Here is a 21,291-nt window from a genome sequence, read left to right as displayed (position 1 = left end):
CACTTCACTTCACTTCACAATATTAGACCTCAGCCGTCTCAAACTGGCCATCAAGTACAACCAGAAAGAAGTAAGGGCTAGTGGACCCATGGGGGGGCGCAATATTAGTAACGGTTGTTTTAAGAAGTTGGCTAGTGTGGTTAATCGCTAGGATTGTGCAGGATCAAGGCAATTCATCATTCCTCCTCCGGGAAATCTCCTGTTCTCTTTTTCGGTTCATATTTCGTTTATATGAGCTGTATGACAGTCAACGAAGCACCGAATCAACATTATCTTGATTGTTTGAGAGAGGTAGATGCTATAGTGAGTTATGAATGGTGTGGAATTATGAAGACCACAACATCTGTTCATGTAGTTGTCTTTGGGATATATTACCCCATGAGGAAACATTATTTCCCATGAATTTCTCTGCTTGGATCATTGCAGAGGAAAAACGTTTATGGTTGAATGTTTGAAGCTGTAGGTTATTTATGACTGGGATCATTCAGCGTGGCATGTTTGGGTCGTATATCACACCAAGGCTAGGAGCATGTTATTCTACTTTACAAGGATGAATGACGCTAATAAACCCTCAACTAGATCCATGTATCAGAGTGCTAATCACTGTGTTTTAGCTCTGGCTGATCTTCTGCCTTATGTCTTTGCTAGATAAATATGGCCTCCTGTTTCATATGTGTGGTGGGATTTGGTCATAAAGTCTTCCATAAATAATGTAATCGTTTATTATGTTGTGCTCATAGTTCCCACGATGTTGGGACTGTGACCAACTATCCATCCACCACGCTGAGCTATATCCAGGACACACTGAACACACTACCGACTATGTGCAGTGCATGTGCTATACTCTGCGGTTAATTTGCATCATCCGAATAACAAATGACATCTTCCTATTTCCTTGTATCTCTTCTTCTACACCCTCCTTTTGTGGCTCCTACTCTGGCGCCATCTGCTGTCCCCCAACATGGCACTCCTCCAGTTCGTGGCCCAGTCCAACTGTCAGCAGTTCCTCAACACCGTGTGGTTCGGGGAGACGGCGAGCTACAGGCGCAAGCACACGTGTCTGAAGATGGCCACGGTGTTGATCGTGGCCATGCTGTGGCCTCTGCTGTCCGTGTGCTACCTCCTGGTGCCGCGCTCGCGCTTCGGCCAGATCATCCACACTCCCTTCGTCAAGTTCATCATCCACAGTGCCTCCTACTTCACATTCCTCCTGCTGCTCAACCTGTACTCTCTGGTGTACAACGAGGGCACCAAGAACACCATGGGCCCCAGGCTGGAGATGATCGACTATCTGCTCATCCTCTGGATCATAGGTGAGACATGTGACCTGACCTGATTCACACACACACACACACACACACACACACACACACACACAGTACAGAGAAACAGAGAGAGAGAGACTTGCCTCAAGAGCTATATACTAGTCAACTGGCGGCTTAGTGTAGCTAGCAAGCGGTGTTTCCTGGAATATGTGTGATGAGATTAGATTAGATTAGAAATGCTTGTGTAAGAGGTGACTAAGTAAAGGGGTTAAGGAGAGATTATGATGAAAGGATGATACAGAATGACATAGGATAGAGCAGAGTAGCATGGATTACATAGCATAGACGACTACCCCAGACTCACTAAATGTTATTACATTTGACATTTTTAGCAGACACCTTTATCCAAATCGACTTACAACAAGTACATTTGTAAAGTAAAATGGATCAGTCATTATAAGAAAAACAAATCTTGGTGTCCCCACTTATGATAACTGATGTATTAATGATTCACTTACTTTAGACAATGTACTTGTTGTAAGTCGCTTTGGATAAAAGCATCTGCTGAATGTCCAAAATGTAAATCTATGCTAGGACCAGGGGCCATTGGCAGTCACAATGGCTAGAATGCAAGACTTTTTATTTACAGTACAGGGGGGTTAGTGGGGATAAAGAGTTCTTTAGGAGGGACAGTAAAAAATGTAGTCTAAAGAGATGGGTCTTTAGTCTACGGCAGAAGATAGGTAGTGACTCTGCGGTCCTGACAGCAGTGGGAAGCTCGTTCCACCAACGGGGCACCAGGACAGTGAAAAAGCCTGATCGAATAGCTACCAGGAGCCAATGAATATGTGACAAGGAGGGGGGTGACAAGGGGGAGCCCGACCCAAGAGTGTGTTGCAGTAGTCAAGGCGGGAGATCACAAGTGTCTTGGTCCAAGACTTGTGCTGCTTCTCTCGTGAGGAATGGACGTATCCTTCTGATGTTGTAGAACAAGAATCGACAGGAGCGCGCTGTCACAGTGATCTTTCGCTGCACAGGATAAGTGGATGTCAAGGATCACCGCAAGGTTCTTGTCTGTCAGGGAGGAGGTCACAGGGGAGGGAGTTTTTGACAAAAATAAATCCCTGTACACACATCTATTGTTATTAGATATCCCTGCTCTGAGCTACTCGTTTTGACACGACAGCAATATACTCCCAGCTTTACTAAGTTACACCCAGTACTAGTTCAAATATAGCTGTGTGGAGTGAGTAACCCTCAACCTTATCCACGTCATCCACCAGTCAATTTTGTTCTGTGGTGTTATGACTCGATCTATTCACGAAGACGCCCAAGAATGGACTCCCTGTCTCTCAGGACAGCCTCTCTCAGCTGCCAAGAAGCCATTAGCTTGATCATTCAATCGCTGTAATGGCCTGTGTTCTCAGGCAGACATTTGTCTCCTCGTTTTAGGATCCCCCGCTGTGGAGAATTAGCAGTCTTTTAATCAGATGAAACACATAGAAGGGGATAGTGGTTCGAGCATGTTCCTTTTGCTTGTGTTTTTCATGATTTAGTTAGCGTTTAAACGACTATCCTTGCAAAAGCCTTGACAGGAAATGAAATAACCCCAGGTCATCTTATCTGCTTAAGCGATGAGTCTTGTGGTGTGATCGTCGTGCAGGGTTTTGAAGGAATTGCTTATGAGAGGCTGCAGATTGAGTAGTTCTGGTGTCTTTTAGGAATCATTCGGAAAATGACTAAAGCCCCACTAGAGGGTGGAAGATAACTGATCCTACCAGACGTGATCAAGGAGAGCTAAGCAATTCCATTTCATATTCGCCAATATCTTTTCCTGCTCAAAACTGTAAACTGAATTCATCAAAGCCTTCGTCAAAGCCGCCGAGTTGGTGTGCAAGCCCCTACAGCGTAAACAAAGCAGAGAGAGAGAAATGACACTTCTTTTAGAATGATTTTTCTCCACTTCTGTCGAGATCTTCTCCAACAACTGTACCCTTGGTACACTGACAGATGTTCTGAGGCTGTTTCATATTTGGCTCTTTGGAAGTCGGAGGCTCCAGAGGGATGTCCAGACGATACCCAGGGAGCAGTGTCTATGTATGGCCTACTTTATTTCGCATTGTTCTCTCTCTCGTTCTATCTCTCTCTCCCTCTCTCTCTCTCTCTCATTTTCTCTCTCCCTCCCTCTTTCTTCTTCTGTCCATTCAGCTATTCCTTGGGGCCCAGATGCCTCATGTTAATGTGGAAATCAGATGCAGTGTGTGTACGTGCATGTGTGCATGTGTGCATGCGTGTGTGGATGGGTGCGTTCTTGCGAGCTCCCATCCATCCGTCCCCTTCATAGTAAAGTAAACTCAAACAAATGCAAATAAACACAAATAAATCCCAGTACACACACATCAGGGTTAGGGGTCAATTCTACCCTGGTCCACATCCAAGAGGTTAGTCTGTTTCTGATACACCAGAAACAACAGCCAGGCGAGGGACCAATTAGCTCCCATAGAGGGGGGGATCACAATGAAAGCCAGATAACAGATTCCAAAAGCTCCATTCCAAAGCTTGTTCACACTCCAGTTCATTAAATCCCTTTAACCGAAATGACAACAACCAGACAATTGAGGTCGAGGCTGCGATATTGCTCTTAAATGGCCTGGAAAAAAGGTCTTTCTTCCTTGTAGAGAAGAGATTGTAGAGTAGAGATTTGCCCTGTTGTTTTCTTAATTGTTGCCATTCCATCTGTTTCTTTGCACTTCGATTTCTCTATCCCTACATTTTGATTGTGGAACGTGGGACCGTTTTGAGATGTTTGTATATTGTTATACACATGCTGCATTTGGACAGGAAGTGCATTGTGTGTCTGTGCACTGTAGCCACATCCATAAATCAGGTGAATGTGGAAATGATATTATTGCAAGGTTTATGAGACACACAGACACACACACACACAGGGGGATAATACTTTTTAAATCCCACACACTCAACAGAGATTCCAGACATAAATCCTAGGGTTCCTGCGTCCGATACTAATCATGTTTCCCTGGAGTGCCTCTGTGGGATTACTTATGTTACATTTCTGTTCAATCTGGAAGTGATTGTAAAAGGTGAGGGATAACATAGCATTGCTCTGGATTAAAATGCCTTCCCTGGTCTTCTGTGTGATGACAGTGAATTACTGCCTCCTCAGGAATGGTGTGGTCGGACGTGAAGCGTTTGTGGTACGAGGGGCTGGAGGACTTCCTGGATGAGTCCAGGAACCAGCTCAGCTTCGTCATGAACTCCCTCTACCTGGCCACCTTCGCCCTCAAAATAGTGGCAAACAGCAAGGTAACCCCACAGGACGGTACCCAGACTAGGCTAAAAACAGAAAATCATCACTAAATAGGGCCGCTTAGGTGGCGTAGTGGGTTAAGCGTTGAACATGTAACCGCAGGGTCCCCGGTTCGATTCCTGCCAGGGATGTATCCTGTATGTCATCCCTCCTCTCTCTCTCACCCATCCTTCCTGTCTAAAATCTCTACTGTATCTGTCAATAAAATGAAAAATATGAGTGGGACTGCCCCACTCAGAAAAAATTACTTAAAAAAAGAAAATCATCAATAAATAATATGACAATGTTGTCAATAGCCTAGTCTTAGTTAGTACAATTGGGGGGAGAACCTATAAGACTTGACATGTTGAATGACTCACTTACTTACTGAGTCTGTTTAGTTTGATAAAGAAATGTTTCATAATAACGTTAGCTAGGTGCCTTATCTTTTCTAATACGGACTGGAATGAATGTGTGTCGGTACTGTCCAGTCAGTGTGTACCGTATGACCGTATGATGGCGATCTGATGATCTCCTGTCTCCTATAGTTTAAGAACGTGAAGGACACGGAGAGGAAGAACTGGGACGCCTTCCACCCGCTCCTGGTGGCTGAAGGGCTGTTTGCCTTCGCTAACGTGCTCAGCTACCTGCGCCTCTTCTTCATGTACACCACCAGCTCCATACTGGGACCTCTGCAGGTAAACAGTACTGTACACACACTATACTACAGCCTATCAATTAACCCTCTCCCCCTCCCCTTCACCATGTGTCCCCAGCACTACCTTAATTAGGCCCCTATACTTTCTTCTATCTAGCTTTTGTTTCTTTTTATTATTACTACTCGATCGTTTCAGTTTGTAAAGTGTCTTTGAGTGTCTAGAAAAGCTCTATATATTATTATTATTATTATTATTATTATTATTATTATCAGCATCACATCAGAGATGCAGAGGGAGAAACAACCTCCACCATTTCATCACATGGAAAAAACATCTCACCACTGACCAACATACACAACAATTGACCATGTGGCAATTCCAGAACGCTCAAACATTCCAGGCCTCTCTATTGTCTCACTCAATCAGAGCATTCTGGTTCCATCTCATTCTGTCCTCGACACTTCAGCCAAAAGTCTGTTTTGAATATTCTGCTCGGATTCCTGAAGAATCTGCACTGCCATTAGGTGTCCCTCTTTATTTCATTAAAAAACCGTCCAGCCAGCCGGTATCAAAGTCAAATGTGCCTCCGCTGCTTGGCCCTCTGGCTAAGCATTCTCCATTAAATCCTGGTACATTCATTCATTCATTACATAAGGTGATTATAACACATGCCAGCTACGGGATAATGAGGTCATATTGCTCCAAGGACTATTTCCTGTTATTATCTGGTGGTTGTTTGTGGTGGGCATACTAAACAGCAGGACTCTCCCATGTGAATTGTCAGTCTGCTCTTCTCACACCAAACTCGACCCCTCTGTCTCTCTGTCTCTCTCTCTCTCTCTCTCTCTCTCTCTCTCTCTCTCTCTCTCTCTCTCTCTCTCTCTCTCTCTCTCTCTCTCTCTCTCTCTCTCTCTCTCTCTCTCCTGTGTAATGCACCCAAACTGTGACCTCACTGTCTGGCATTGAGCAGATGGGAAATTTATTAGCTTTGGAAAAGACACACACACACACACACACACACACACACCACACACACACACCCACACACCCACAGGCACTGGTTGTATCAGACACTGAGTCAGTAGTCCCAGGCTGTAGGCAGGCTGACTATACAGTGCGTCTGTGAGTGAATGAATACTTGCCTGAATATTCGACGTCCTTCCTGGTGAGGCCAGCTCACTCTCTCCTACGGGGGAAGTACCCCTTGCCGAGGCTGTCTCAGCTGGAAAGTGTGTGTGTGTGTGTGTGTGAGAGAGAGAGAGAGAGAGAGAGAGAGAGAGAGAGAGAGAGAGAGAGAGAGAGAGAGAGAGAGAGAGAGAGAGAGAGAGAGAGACAGAGAGAGAGAGAGAGAGAGAGAGAGAGAGAGAGACAGAGAGAGAGAGACAGAGAGAGAGAGAGAGAGAGACAGAGAGAGAGAGAGAGACAGAGGGAGAGAGAGAGAGAGAGAGAGGGAGGGAGAGAGAGAGAGAGAGAGAGAGAGAGAGAGAGAGAGAGAGAGAGAGAGAGAGAGAGAGAATGGTTCTGCTGAATCACTCCTGTGTCCTGAACGAGGTCACTTGGGGCCTGGGACTATAACCCTACTACTACTGAAGGGGTTAATGTTCCATATCCAAAAAGGTGGATGAACCACCTCAGAGGGGACGAGGGGTTGTCCGCCCGTCTGTGCGTTCGAAACGTAAACATGCAGCCATCACACCCCTCCTGCGTCAGTTAGTGCCCCACAGTCAGGGTTAAGAGCTGCTGACCCCCCCCCCCCCCCCCCCCCACCCCTACATTCCTGCTCTGTTTGTACATTGAGTAAGAGGCTACCTGTCAAGCAGAGGGGACCAGGGAACACCAACAGCTCCTAAATCAGCCATCTACAAAGAGCAGTGCAGGGGATCAGGTGGAGGGATCATACACTGGGGGGATTTAGCGAGTGACAAGAGAATGAATCACAGTAAATAGAGTAGCTCTCTACCAAACAATCTGGCGGAGGGGGAGAGTGAAAACATGCTGCAGTCAGTGTACCTTGTGGTCTCTCCCCTGGCTCCAGGCTCCTAGTTGGGGGAAGGAGTCTTATCCTGGACATCCCCTGGACACTGGATCATCTGTGTGTCTGTGGGTTTTGGGGGTGTTGGGGGTACCTTAGTTCAGGATCTCCAGGTCTGGGCAGTGGGCAAACAGATCAGCCACTGGCGATTGCACTCAGTGCTATATATAAACACCTGGCTCCTGGCTCTCAGAACAATTTCTGTGTCCCTCTGCCGTTCTGTGGCTTTTAGCTATGTTGATCTGTCCTACCTAAACGAACTGGGGGTGAGATGCCTTCCTGCTAGAGAAGGTTGTGTCTCTTCTATTGGCACTGGTGGTCTTCACAAAAGAAGAACATGGGGAAAGAAAATAATTCTATCTGCAGCATTTGATCCAACTCTTGATCCAAGCACTCAACACATGATTTTCCCAAAAGCTAGCTCCTCTTAAAATGTATTTACATGCACTGGCGGACTCAGTGGTGCCCCGACGGTTGAAAAACGTCTGTCTTAAGTGCCCTTTTGAGTGGCAAAAATGCCCTTTTGATTGGCGAAAATGAGAGGGCGTGCCCTATTGGTGCCCCTCCAATGGTCTAAACTTGACCATGTGCCCCCACAGTTGAAAAACGTCACACTAAAGTGCCCTTTTGAGTGGCAAAATTAGAGGATGTGCCCTATTGGCTGCCCTTCCAATGGTCTAAACTTGACCATGTGCACTGATGGGGTCCCATGTTGTGCAGTAGGTGCCCATTTTTTCTTTTCGCCCCTGCCCTTCAAACAGCCTGAGTCCGCCACTGTTTACATGTGTATAAATATAAATGTGCTTCGTCCACCAGTTTGTTTGTTTTGGGTCAGTTCTGACACAGAGCTGTGTTTTCTCCCCCCCAGATCTCGATGGGCCAGATGCTGCAGGAGTTTGGTAAGTTCCTGGGTCTGTTCCTGCTGGTACTGATCTCCTTCACCATCGGCCTGACCCAGCTCTACGGGAAGGACAAGAAGGACCCGGCCAAGACTGTGGGCAAGGACTGTGAGGGAATCTTCTGCCAACAACAGAGCAATGACACATTCCACACGTAAGGAGGACAATCTTAAGTTAGCGTCACTATACAGCAATAATAATAATAATAATAATAATAATAATAATAATAATAATAATAATAATAATAATAATACATTAGACTAGGTGTTAATGCCTGTGTGGTGTTATTTTTTAAAATGTTGACATTTTTGAGTTAGTAATTCATAAAATACAAAGATTCCATCTCACAAAACATAATGGAATGTAAAAACTTTGACGCTCAATATCTCTGAACTGCCCTAAACGGAGATAGAACCTTATCATTCTAAACTCACGATTTCTTTTCTGATGACTGATCTCGGAGAACTTCACAGAGTCACTGAGATCCTTCTGGTAAAATGGTGACCAATCACAGTCATTATATTAACCCTCCCTGTTGCAGGTTCATGGGCACCTGCTACGCCCTCTTCTGGTACATCTTCTCCCTGGCCCACGTGGCTCTGTTTGTGACCCGCATCAACTACACTGAGGAGCTGCGCTCGTTCGTGGGCGCCCTCATTGTGGGCACCTACAACATAGTGGTGGTCATCGTCCTCACCAAGCTGATGGTGGCCATGCTGCACAAGAGCTTCAGGCAGATCGCTGTGAGTAATAATAATAATAATAATAATAATAATAATAATAATACATTAGACTTATATAGAGCTTTTCTAGACACTCAAAGATGCTTTACAAACTGAAAAGATTGAGTAGTAATAATAAAAAGAAACAAAAAGTAAATGGAAGAAAGTATAAGGGCCTAATTAAGGTAGTCCTGGGGACACATGGGAAGGGGAGAGGGTTAACTGGGGAAGGCGAGCTTGAAGAGGTGGGTTTTGAGGGCCTGTTTAAATGTTGGGAGGGTGTTGGGGTGTCTGATGTGGTTGGGGAGGGCGTTCCATAATAATACATTAGACTTATTTAGCGCTTTTCTAGACACTCAAAGATGCTCAAAGTACAGCAATGTGACCTGAACAGTCGATAGCTGAGGGCTCAGACTGAAACCTCACTCAGTCTTTTTCCAACACTTCAACGAGGTCAAGTTTGAGTCATGAATGACTCAGCATTCCCAGTTGTTTTTCTTCAGTTTTGAGTTCATGCGCAGCATGTTGTACAGATGTTGTTGTTGCCATCTATTTCCCTGCATCTGATATCATTTTTTCCCCTTGATTGTATTGAAATGTACAATTTGTAAATGCTGCCATCATCATCGTGACAAATACAGACATTCCACTTTTCACATGATCACGGCAGTAAATCCCTGATTTATTCCTGACTTCTGAATGCTTCCTGCTTCTGAGTAGATTAGACGTGTTTCTCCCTCGCTCCTCTCCTAGCACTGCTTTCCTGCTTTTTTCTTGCTTCTTTTTTTAGAGTTTTAACTATTTTTAATATAGCTTTTATTCCTACCATGCCTGCTATCTGTCAAAGTTGTGTGGATCTTTCAAAGAGAGTAGACTTATTGAAGACGTCGAAGACGTCTACCTATTTGGATTAATGATAGCAGGACATCTGCTATTTGGCCTGAGCTTTGTCCTGGTCTATCGAAAAATTGGAGACGGCAGCTGCACCTAAGCTGGCCGGCATGTTAAACGTTATCTTGTTTTTCAATCATTGTGAAGCACTTTGAGTTGCATCCGTATATAAATAAAGTTTCACTTCACTTCACTTCTCCAGAACCATGAGGATAAAGAGTGGAAGTTCGCCCGGGCCAAGTTGTGGCTGAGCTACTTTGACGACAAGTGCACCCTGCCCCCGCCGTTCAACATCCTCCCCTCTCCCAAGACTGTGTGCTACCTGGTTACCAGCATGAGTAAATGGATCTGCTCCCACACCTCTACAGGCAAGGTCAAGAGACAGAACAGCTTCAAGGTGAGTCAAGTCAATAACATAACATGCCTTCAGCCTCTACTCCTGAGTTACAGCAGAATCGTCTTTGACTGTGTGAAATGCTGAAGTTTAGCTCTCATATTCCCCACTGTTTATGTCGATCTGTATTCAGTCAGGATCACTGTAACTCTTGGTTGTTCATGTCCACTCAGGAGTGGAGGAACTTGAAGCAGAAGAGGGATCAGAACTACCAGAAGATCATGTGCTGTCTGGTGCACCGCTACCTGACCTCCACGCGACAGAAGATGCAGAGCACGGACCAGGCCACGGTGGAGAACCTCAACGACCTTCGTCAGGACCTCTCCAAGTTTCGCAACGAGATGAGAGACCTGCTGGGCTTCCGTACTTCCAAGTATGCCATGTTCTACCCCAGAAACTAGAAGGCTGACCCGGTCTGACCCCAACAACAACCCCTCTGCTTCTCCATCCAGGGCCATTACTGTATCTGACTCTAGCATGCTCAGAAACTTATCTGTGTTGAGTCACAGATGGAACATTCAACATCCTGGAACTCAACTGGAAAAATATATATTCTGCACCAAAGCCTCCAGATTCCGACCCTCATGTAATATTTAGTCATCCCACTTGTTTTCTAAAAAAAAATGTTTCTTTTCAACAAAAATACTCTAATAAAGATTTATGGAAAAATATGGCCTGCTTAGACTTTTTGTCTTGACAGAAGGAAAAAGCTACTGTTGCTGAATATTGAATTGCACCACCACCAGTTCATAAACAATTGTTTAAATAGACCAGCTTAATTCCCTCCTGAAATCTGGCATGTGTTGGTTGCATGGTAGTTTTACAGTTTTTTTTTTACAGTCGCTAAGTCGCAGTGTTCAATACTGAAGTCAGAGTCACAACTCTTCATACAGTCAGCGAGGCAGAAGTCCATGTGGACCAAACTGTGAGTCATTTTTACATTGCTGCTTTCACACAAAATGCATTCAATGACCACGTTCTCCAAAATCCATGAACACTTCTCTCATTCAAACTCCCCCAACTGCAAAACACTATGTATTTGCAACACATTTTTCCAATGTTAACATACTGTGTTAAAAACTGAAGAACACATTCAAAACAGAATGATTGGTTGATTGGTGCATTTTTCTGTCTATGATTACTATAAATCAAACCATTCTTATAATGAAATATTAATTCTTGTGAAAATCATTCAAACTATGTAATGCTCCCTGTTGTTAGTGTTTTGTAGGTCAGAGTGTTATGAATGACTGTGTGTGCTTTCTGAGTGAACATTGTTGCCAGTGTGTGGTTGAACAAGCTTCTTTTGAGACATGAATGAAGTGATTGGCCAACATGCGTGTTAGTAATGCAGACTGTATGAAGAGTTGTGACTCTGTGACTTCAGTATTGAACACTGCGACTTAGCGACCGTAAAAAAACTGTAACAGTGAAATACTATCTCTGTTCACGGCCAGATAATCTCACCCCATGTGACGGTCACATTACATGCACCTGACCAGCCCCAGTGACTAGCAGAGCATACCAGCCTCTGCCCACAGCTGCCACTATGCACGGCCTTCTACAGCTACAAAGTGGTTGTTACACTGTTGACATGGCAACTCGTGAGCTTAGAATGATAAGGTTCTATCTCCGTTTAGGGTAGTTCAGAGATATTGAGCGTCAAAGTTTTTACATTCCATTATGTTTTGTGAGATGGCATCTTTGTATTTTATTAATTACTAACTAAAAAATGTCAACATTTTAAAAATAACATCACACAGGCATTAATAAACACCTAATGGATCAGATTATGTAAAAACAATTTTGACCAAAAATTGAGATAGAACCTTATAATTCTAATCTCACGAATTTACTACACCTTGAATTAATAAAACTCCACATGAATAACCACCAGGATATAAACGTAATATTTAATTGTATTTGGTCAGATGAAAACAATAAAATATAAATAACATTTACCAATGGTTTCATATGAAAATACTTTATATTGTTGATTTCATATCTCTACTTTCATTACAAACACTGAATTAGAATGTAAGCGAACAAACCAAGCTGACAGAATGATATGGAGTACTTTGTATCCATTAATCATAAAAGCTCTGGCTAATAGAGTACCGAGGTATGTCATCACTTCTGGGTCAACACAAACATTCCACATTCATTTTCTCAGTTTGGATTTTTTCCAGTAATTATTATAAATTCTTCTTCTGGATTCTTATTCAAGCCAGTATCTTCAAAATGTGCTAGAAAACTTAAAAAGAACCCATTTTGAACATGGTCTTGTAACTTTACCCTTTTAAAAGGCATAAAGGTCGCTTTTTCAAGAATAGCAGTCATAACAAATTAGTGATTCATCTGGGAAGTTGTTCAAATCGCCACTGATACTATGATGCCTATGGCAGAATTCACAAGGAATTTAAAAGTGAAGCCAGGAAGTATGTGACTCCTCAGTACTCTGTAAGGGACAATACTAAACATAATACCAACATGACACCAAATAATTTCATAAGAATGCGATATATTAAAACTATTGCACGTATTAACACCACATAAATACTCCCATAACTTGTCCATTCAATGAAAACATAGGAAATAAATAGTAGTTTGTAAACACTGTCAATAAAACTACAACACCCAATCCTCACTAATGTACTTCCTGTAAGAAATCCCCATTTGATATCTGATCGAGCTAAAGTCTAGCAACAAGCTAACGCCACAAAGTGTACCTCCCCCTCTCGTCTCTTTCTCTCTATTGCTTTATCTTGTCACATATTCTTCACATTGCACACTAAACAGGTCTAGCTCAGAAGAGACAGCTCGTGAGCTTAGAATGATAAGGTTCTATCTCCGTTTAGGGTAGTTCAGAGATATTGAGCGTCAAAGTTTTTACATTCCATTATGTTCTGTGAGATGGAACCTTTGTATTTTATTAATTACTAACTAAAAAATGTCAAGATTTTAAAAATAACACCACACAGGCATTAATAAACACCTAATGGCTCAGATTATGTAAAACACTCAATTTTGACAAAAATGGAGATAGAACCTTATAATTCTAACGTCACAAGCTTGAGAAGACCGAAAATGAAAGAGAACACCTCCAAACAAAGAACCTGACCTCTGTAGACCTGTGGTGGGTGACTGAGAAGGTTGGTGGGGTGGTGGTGGAGTTACATTACATGCTACGTGAACAGGCCCCAGTGGGCGGGGCGGGCAGGGGGGCGGAGGTCGTCCTACGATGACGGCTTTAGCAGCGCTTGGTCTTCAGCACGTTGAGGCCTTTCTGGTTCTTGGCCTTGAAGGCCATGACAAAGTGATGGGGGGCGATCTTCCCGTGACCGTCCTCGTCCGCGTGTCCCATGATGATGTAGTTCAAGCCTGGTGAGATCACACAGAGAGAGCCTGAATGCAGTGGCGGATCACGGGATCACAGAGACATTCAGGAAGGCCACACATCAGCTTCTCCTCGCAGCACCTCTGTATTTCATATGTTAATATCCACAGATATAAACATACTGTATAATTTGACAGTTGGGTACGGTATATCCCTAATAAACGGTTCAACAACTCGTGAGTTTAGAATGATAAGGTTCTATCTCCGTTTAGGGTAGTTCAGAGATATTGAGTGTCAAAGTTTTTACATTCCATTATGTTCTGTGAGATGGAACCTTTGTATTTGATGAATTACTAACTAAAAAATGTAAACATTTAAAAAAATAACACCACACAGGCATTAATGCCATTAATGGGTACGGTATATCCCTAATAAACGGTTCAACAACTAAAAGGAAAGTTCGTTCTTATTTGGCAGTGAGTTCTGCCGCTTACCTCAGACCTTGGGTCTTTATGCTCCTTCAGATGAGTTTGTAAAGGCAAAGCAATGGGCAGGGGTGCAAAATGGTGATGGCCCAAAAACGTGACACATTTCTTTTTTTGCGGCTAACCTTAGGGGGGGAATAGCGCTAGCACTAATGGTGTTAAATAGATATCGCTAGCACTAACAGTGGTCTAACAATGATGTAAGTAGCGGCAGCCCTGACCTTAACACCTGCAGAATTACTTCGAAAACAGTTTACTGTGACTGTGTTCTCTATGCTGTCTGGAATTGTACCTAGCTGCTCCCTGAAGCTAAAAGTTATTTCAACAGCAGCAGAGTTTAGCAGACAGGGAGATTAGTTAGCTCGCGCATCATGTGACTTGGATGAGACTTAGCCAGAGGCTACAGAAAATAGCTTGTCGAACCCACAACTGGGCCCTGCCTTTCCTCTAGAGTACGGTATATTTCACATACCCTATTAAGGTGTGTCTCGCATTCAGTGGCACACTTATTCACTTGAAACTGTGTCAGAATGGTCTGAGAGACACATTGGTTCAATAGTCAAATGATGGACCTAATACATGTGTTATAACTCTTGTTAGAATTGTTTAGTTAGTTGTTTTGGTTGTCCGTCGTACTCACCTCGTCTGATGAATGGGCACTTCTTGCACAGAATGACGATTTTGGTGCTCATGGTCTTGCCAGCTTGCTGGATGGCCAGGTTGCCCTCTTTGTACACATTGATGATGGAGATGGTGGCGTACATGCTGCCATTTCGCGTCACCGCGGTGATGACCGTCCCTGTGATTACTGTCATAGAAACATGGGAGGTTTAGAGGTCTTGGACTGCAAATCCAAGTAAACTCCCTGAGAAATGGCAATTAAATACCTGCTTCATAAATGGTCACTGACTGACTTATATAGCACCTTATTCCAAAGCGCTTTACAACGGCCTCTCATTCACCCATTCACACACACACTCACATTCACACACCGATGGCGGCCAAGCTACCATGCAAGGCGCCGGTCCGCTCATTGGGAGCAATTAGGGGTTCAGTGTCTTTCCCAAGGAAAACCTCGACATGTGGCCGGCCAGGGGGTTCGAAACGCTGATCTGACGACCTTACGATCATTAGACAGTGGCTCTACCTCCTGCGCCCCACAGCCGCCCCGCTTCATGTTGTCAAGTCCTGGAGAAAAACTCCTAGAGAAAAACATCCCTGAGCTAGTCTAGCAGAAGCACACAGAGGGCCAAGGAGTCGGCTGAATCAACACTTTCATTTACCAACAGTTTACCTACAGTCAGGCCCTGTGTGTTTACTCTGTGAGAACTGTGTCCCATACACAAATCTCACCGTGCCCTCCCGAGAAATGTTCAAGGCATCTTTTGAGACGCACTGGAACAAATCAGTAGCCCAAAGATAGCGTGGCATGACAGTATCAGGAAAACATGTCGGGGGAAAGAGGGTTTTTTTCTCGCTGTTGACGTGCTGTTTGTCGATGTAGGTAACTATCAGTGGCAGTATCAGAAGTAATACAAATAGATGTTGCAGTAACGGTTAACTGGCAGTCAGCTTTCTTACCGAAGTTGCTGGAACAGTAATTACTCTCAAGGGTTCCACTTCTTTTGCATTTCTGCTGGCACAGCGCTACGGAGTACTTGAGGGCTGCAGAGGCAGAATAAACATACAGTCAATGCTTTTCATCTCCTTTGAGGTAAATTGTGAGAGACATTCAAGGGGAAAACTGTTGGGGGGTCATTCTTATTCAGCTTCTTTTCAAATCAGGGAAGCCATTTGAATTAAGTGGAGAAAAAAAATGCCCTTTGAAAACCATAATGCTGCTAGGTGAGGGTTCGTATTAAAATACACGACAATGTAGATTTATTGTAATGCTGGCTAACATCAATGCTAGCTGACATCAACCAACATTTTTGATTCGGGACTACTATAGCTGTCATATAGAAGAAGAAAAATAGAGAGAGATTTTTTCTATAGCGAGAAAAAGTCAACCGTTATCCAAATGTTATTCTTACTGGAGTCAAGAGTGTGGGTGGGCACACACTTGCATGTTTATGTGCATGTGCTGCTTAGGTTCTTAGGTACATTTTATTAGGTGTGAGCATGTGTATATACAGTATGGTAGGTGGTAAACTGTTATTGAGCATACAGAGATCACATCCAGCCCCAGATCTCTGCTTCTTCTGACAGCAGTAAAGGAGGGTGTCTCCCTTGGGCAAGTTTCCAATCTCCGATCTGTTTTCAGGTAGGAATTCCAGAAATCCAATGTTTTGTCTATTCCAATGTCTTCTGCAGAGCTGCCTGTGCCACAGGCATCTGGTCCACTGGGAGCAGATGCCTGCATCCTGTTTCCCTGGGGTAAGGGAGCTACACATGTTCACATTGAGTCCCAGCTCAAAGTAAACCAGCCAGACACACGATGGGTACCACCACATAAGATCCAACCAAACCACATGTGGCCAGCAGATGTGAACGATATGCCAGGAAGATGACCTGCTTAGAATAGAATAGAATAGATTAAGAATAGATCAACGGTGCTACCTACGTATGGGTCTGGTAGTCGGTGGTTGAGTGGTGGTAGTCGGTGGTACTGTGGTGGTGAGGAACTTCTTGGGCCTGAACTTGTAGTGGCCGATAAACCCGTCCGCTGTTAAACTTAGGTCTGAGAGGAACTGGATAAGGAGCTGGTTCCCTTCAGAGAACACTGGCCTGAGATAAGGAGTGAGAGGGACAGAGAGACAGAGAGAGAGAGACAGAGAGAGCGAGCGAGAGAGATGTTAACTGCAGTATGTTGTGCAATGTGTTTATCAGCTAAAATTCCACTGGTTAAAGTGCGATCGTGATCCAAAAGCAGATCATGTGACCTACGCCGGAGGGCTGTCTCCGCAGAACTTGCCGATCCTCTTGGCGTCGTTGATTTCGGCCCCGTTGAAAATGGCCACGTAGTCATAGCGGCAGTAGTTGTCTCTCTCCACGTCAAACTTCTCAAACTTCACCTCTATAATCTGCATTGATGAACAAGCAGCAGTACATAGAAAAAACACTGTTAACCAACAAGGCAATGATGTGACAAAAGCACCACCTATCTATCAATAGTTCAATAGTGAATAATGGTAAATAACTAAGAACTACCTCACCTGGTGCTTTGGGGCTACTATGTGCCAGGAGCAGGTGACTCCAGCTGGATAGTCCTTCTCTGGCCAGTTAGGAGTCTTAAAGGTCCCTGAAGGCTTGTCCAAGCGACCCCCACAATACTGGTCCCCTGGTGGGCGACAAAGTAAGTAAGTAAGTAAGTACGGTAACGTTTCTTCAGTGGCGGGCGGTGCATTTCACACCTAGGCCTTCAGTGATGTCCGACACATTCCTACCTGAATTATTCTACCTCTTAATACCATCGTTATGACGCCATGGCTCTAGAAACTAGACAGAAACACAGTATAACCGTTGGGCGTTGCATCACCTTAACATAGTCAGACAAGTACAACAGAGTTATATTAATATTTCCGAAGCATTTTTAATCAATAAATCCGCATTTACAATGAAGAGTGTTAAACTAACATCTTTAAGATCGCTACATTACCCACGTCTGTCGTCTCGTCCACCATAATAGCGACAACGGGTGCCTTTTTAATCTCCATTTTGATCTCTTCTCCCACTTCAGCAATAGCAAAAATCAGGTCGTTTTGTATTTTGCCTGATGTCCCAGTAAACACTTTGTTTGTGGGCAGGTGCTAATGTAAATCTGGGTTGTTTTCAGCCAGAAAAGAAAGAAGCTCAACGTAGTTTCCTGTTTGTGGACTCGGCGCTTTTATCGTGTCCCCTAAATGAAAGTTATTGTTTACCCAAAAACAGGACACAATCGATCAGTATTATCGATCAGTCAACGAAAGCTTTCGTTGTGAGGCTCCGTTTCCCTGGCACTTTCAAAAGTTTCACATCTACCGGCATAGTTACACATCTCAATAGTGAATATCAATAGTGCGTATCAATAGTGCGTATCAATAGTGCGTATCCAATCAAAAGACGTGCTGGGTGCTGACATCATTGAGCCTTACAGCAGGCGCCGTTGTTGCTTTTGCTCGCATCTACGTAGGTTTACTAGGAACGCCACAGGTTTTCTCGTTCCAACGTTAAGTTACAGGTCGTATCCGCGGCACCGTTTAGCGTGCAGGCTGGGCAGATTTTGGAGCCCCCTAGCAACACATTTTGATTGGATAAAAGCTCTAACATAAAGGCCAGCCCTCCAAATCTCAATCGGAGACTGGAAGCAGCGCAACCAAGAGGAAAGCTATGAAATGAAGAGAATAGACTATGGGGAATCATTAATACATATTTGTGGAAAAAATATATTAAAATAAAATGTATATTCTGATGATGTTTAGGCCAGCAGAGAAGGCCTTGCTGGCCCTGACGGCACACCACTGCGTTTCTTTATATAGCACAACATTTACAACGACAAGAGCCGCCCAAAGTGCTTAACAGAATAATATAAAGAGAAAAACAGAAGAGATAAAATACAGATTAAAGAAAACTGATCAAATAGAAAAATACACTAAAAGCAAGGTGCAGTACAAATAAAAGTGCAAAGAGTGCAGTGTTGGGAAGGCAGGCTCACCTCAGGTCAAAGGCCAAAGTGAAACCAAAGCACTATGCTCTCCATAATGATTCACGTGAAGAAACTATTCATTTAAAGTACAACTGGATTTCCTATTACTGTACATGCAGTATGTGCAATATGTTTTCTTGTGTCAAAAGCAGGATTGTTATGTGGATGACATAACACCCTGTAATTCTATAATGAAACACTTGCATGCTCTAACCAGTAGCCTCAATGAATTGTTAGTGATTACGAGTAACTTAAGAAGACAGGCAGTCTCTCGATTTTCGTCCCCTGCAATGCAGTATTCAAAGACATCAAACATCTGTAAGATCAAGCCAGCAACCACACAAGCAGTTTGGATTGGCAGAAGGGCTTCCATCTCTTTAAACCTCTACCGCTTCTCCTGTAACAGGCAGTTAGCAGTTCTTCTACTCTCTGCAACAAAAATAGACAGTGAACCAGTGGGGGAGTGTTTTACACTTTACAGATAAAACCACTCACAGAGACCGTGTAGCAACAGTCTATCTGCTACCATCTGTTGTGCGAGAGGAGCCGGCTAGGCTACCTAACAGACCCAAGACCATAATAGCTGTCAGCTACTGTAGGTGAGGAGCTAGTCCTAGACAGGAATCCGAACCGTTCAAATTCCACAAAAGTAGTGGAGGAGACGTCTTGTCACCGGGAAGACGAAAGGACTGCTTGGCTGACAGCACTCACTCAAAAAATGCCAGTGAGACATTCCACGTCATAATGTGAAATGTGTTGAGATGTTCCTCTTTTTTCCTCCAGCAAGCATTAAATCAAACAGTCTCCTCTTAGCAAGAGGCCCCCAAAAAGAGCACTTTCACTTTTTTAACAAGCAGAAGCAAAACTTTCCTTCCCCCTCGTTTCCCCCATGAACGCTCTATCCACTGGGAGAGTGATTCACTACTGCAAAAACATCGACGTCATTTTGAGGTGTAAATCTGTCTGGGTACCACAGTGACATGAAATGACCTTAGGGTAGGGGCAGCTAGCGGTTAAGAGACTAATAGCTTGTTAATGTTCTCCTTAAAGGCTGACCCCCTGCCCTTCCAGACACACTCCCTGGCCTGCGCCACATGTCTTTATGATGTGGAGTCATGGCAAATGTTCAAATCCCTACGGATAGGTTGTACATGCTTGAGTTGAGGCTGGATACACATGACTGCAGTCCAATACAGTAGTCGTGTTTCCCCCTTACCCCCAGGGGGTAAAACAACCAAGCGAACAAGCATTCTTTTTATCCAGTGTGCCTGCCTGCTTTAGTGTTTACCTCTCTCGTGTGGCTGGGCAGCGGAGAACACTGCCAGGAAGCCGCTCCCAGCAGTGTTGGCATCAGACATCATTTGGATGAGCATCTTGTTGCCGGTGGAAACCAGGGCTCCTGGCCTGAACGTCCCGCAGAAGCGGCCAAGTCTCTGCCCGCTGACATGGCCGCTGTAAACATCCACAAAGTCATAGCGGCACAGGTTGTCACTCTCCAGGTCGATGAAGCGGAATGACAGGACGACCACTTTGCCCTCGGAGACCTGTTCCAGTAATACGCAATACACAACCACACAAAGCAGGGCATGTTGGATTAGGCTGTTTATAAATGTAATAAGTTGATCTATTTCCAGATTTAATTACATGCGTATGTCATTTAATGTGTCTACCTCTAATCATTCCATACAATGCAACCAGCCTTCGTGTTAAAATAGCCTGCCAGTACTAAACTGCCTTAAGGGTTGCTGGCTGCGTGGCCAAAAACCAAATACCAGTGTAGCCTACCAATTTACAGCTTTGTTGGTTTGTGCATGATTATCTCATTGCTGTAAGTACAGAGACATTGCGTCATTTGTCTGATTATGACTCCTCGTTATTAAGACACTGGATAAACTATAAGTAATACAGCCTATATCAACTTCATTAAGATGCTAACTAAATATGTATTATAAGGAAAAAATAGACATGTAAGTCTCACCGTAATTCTCCAAACACATTTGGTATTTGGGGGGTAGACCCCTGGATACCCCTGGCTCCCGATTACCCCAGAATCCCCCGTTATGTTTCCACCACATGTGAATGTCGGTCTGAAAACAAAAAATTGATTATAATTGTAGGAGACACTTCTCCTAAAACTAATAGGTAGGTCTACTTCTCCCAATAGGTCTAGGAAGTGAAGGAACAAAAAGTGTTAAAGGTATTGTTAGTGTTTATTTGATTGCTTCGGCAATGCGCCAGACTGCAGATCAGATCATCCAACATAATCAACTCCTGGCGGTTATTATGAAGATCATTAATGCGGATCGTTCACTGTGCCAGCCAGGATAGACAGATCGTTGACACCCCCTTGTTCACTTTCATTCTACAAGCCTACTGCATTTTTTTGGGGAAGCAATTACGCAAAGATCAAAAAACATAACATTGTGAAATAAAATTAAAGTAAAAGAGGTATAGGTACCTTCGTTGTGACTGCGCGCAGACCTCTGTCAGAAACACTACACCCCATGCGCAAAAAAGACTGCATATTCTCCACAGCCTGTTTTCGCCCCGTGGCAGCATGGATGGCATTGTAATTCAGTAGCTCGGAAAGGTTGGGGGGAAGAAAGTACTCTGAAGTTTCCTGGAAGGAGTTTCACTGAGCTGCAAGCTGGAGCAGATGAATATAGCGTTTGTCCT

The 21,291-nt window shown here is 43.9% G+C and overlaps 2 protein-coding genes across 2 annotated transcripts in view; one reads left to right on the top strand and one right to left on the bottom strand.

Annotated features, from left to right (window-relative positions):
- trpc1 (transient receptor potential cation channel, subfamily C, member 1) overlaps window positions 1–10,570 on the top strand; it is a gene marked incomplete at both ends in the record, with an annotated part of 14,960 nt that extends 4,390 nt beyond the window's left edge. Inside the window, 7 exons of the mRNA XM_080547800.1 lie at window positions 977–1,313; window positions 4,450–4,589; window positions 5,121–5,270; window positions 8,132–8,316; window positions 8,704–8,905; window positions 9,978–10,172; window positions 10,343–10,570. Coding sequence (XP_080403926.1) covers window positions 977–1,313; window positions 4,450–4,589; window positions 5,121–5,270; window positions 8,132–8,316; window positions 8,704–8,905; window positions 9,978–10,172; window positions 10,343–10,570 — 1,437 coding nt within the window. The remainder of the gene's footprint in view (window positions 1–976; window positions 1,314–4,449; window positions 4,590–5,120; window positions 5,271–8,131; window positions 8,317–8,703; window positions 8,906–9,977; window positions 10,173–10,342) is intronic.
- A 2,849-nt stretch (window positions 10,571–13,419) lies between these two features.
- pcolce2b (procollagen C-endopeptidase enhancer 2b) lies at window positions 13,420–21,183 on the bottom strand (the record flags this gene model as incomplete). The annotated part of the gene is made up of 9 exons (XM_080547770.1): window positions 13,420–13,550; window positions 14,632–14,799; window positions 15,573–15,656; window positions 16,555–16,718; window positions 16,878–17,014; window positions 17,147–17,271; window positions 19,904–20,159; window positions 20,594–20,702; window positions 21,074–21,183. 9 exons carry the CDS (start codon window positions 21,181–21,183, stop codon window positions 13,420–13,422), a joined length of 1,284 nt encoding a protein of 427 aa, XP_080403896.1.
- Between the last annotated feature and the right edge of the window lie 108 nt (window positions 21,184–21,291).

This window comes from Nansenia antarctica (genome assembly GCF_963989245.1).
Source record: "Nansenia antarctica genome assembly, chromosome: 17".
In the NCBI taxonomy this organism is placed as follows: Eukaryota; Metazoa; Chordata; class Actinopteri; order Argentiniformes; family Microstomatidae; genus Nansenia; species Nansenia antarctica.
This window is presented reverse-complemented; position numbering and strand designations above follow the sequence as displayed.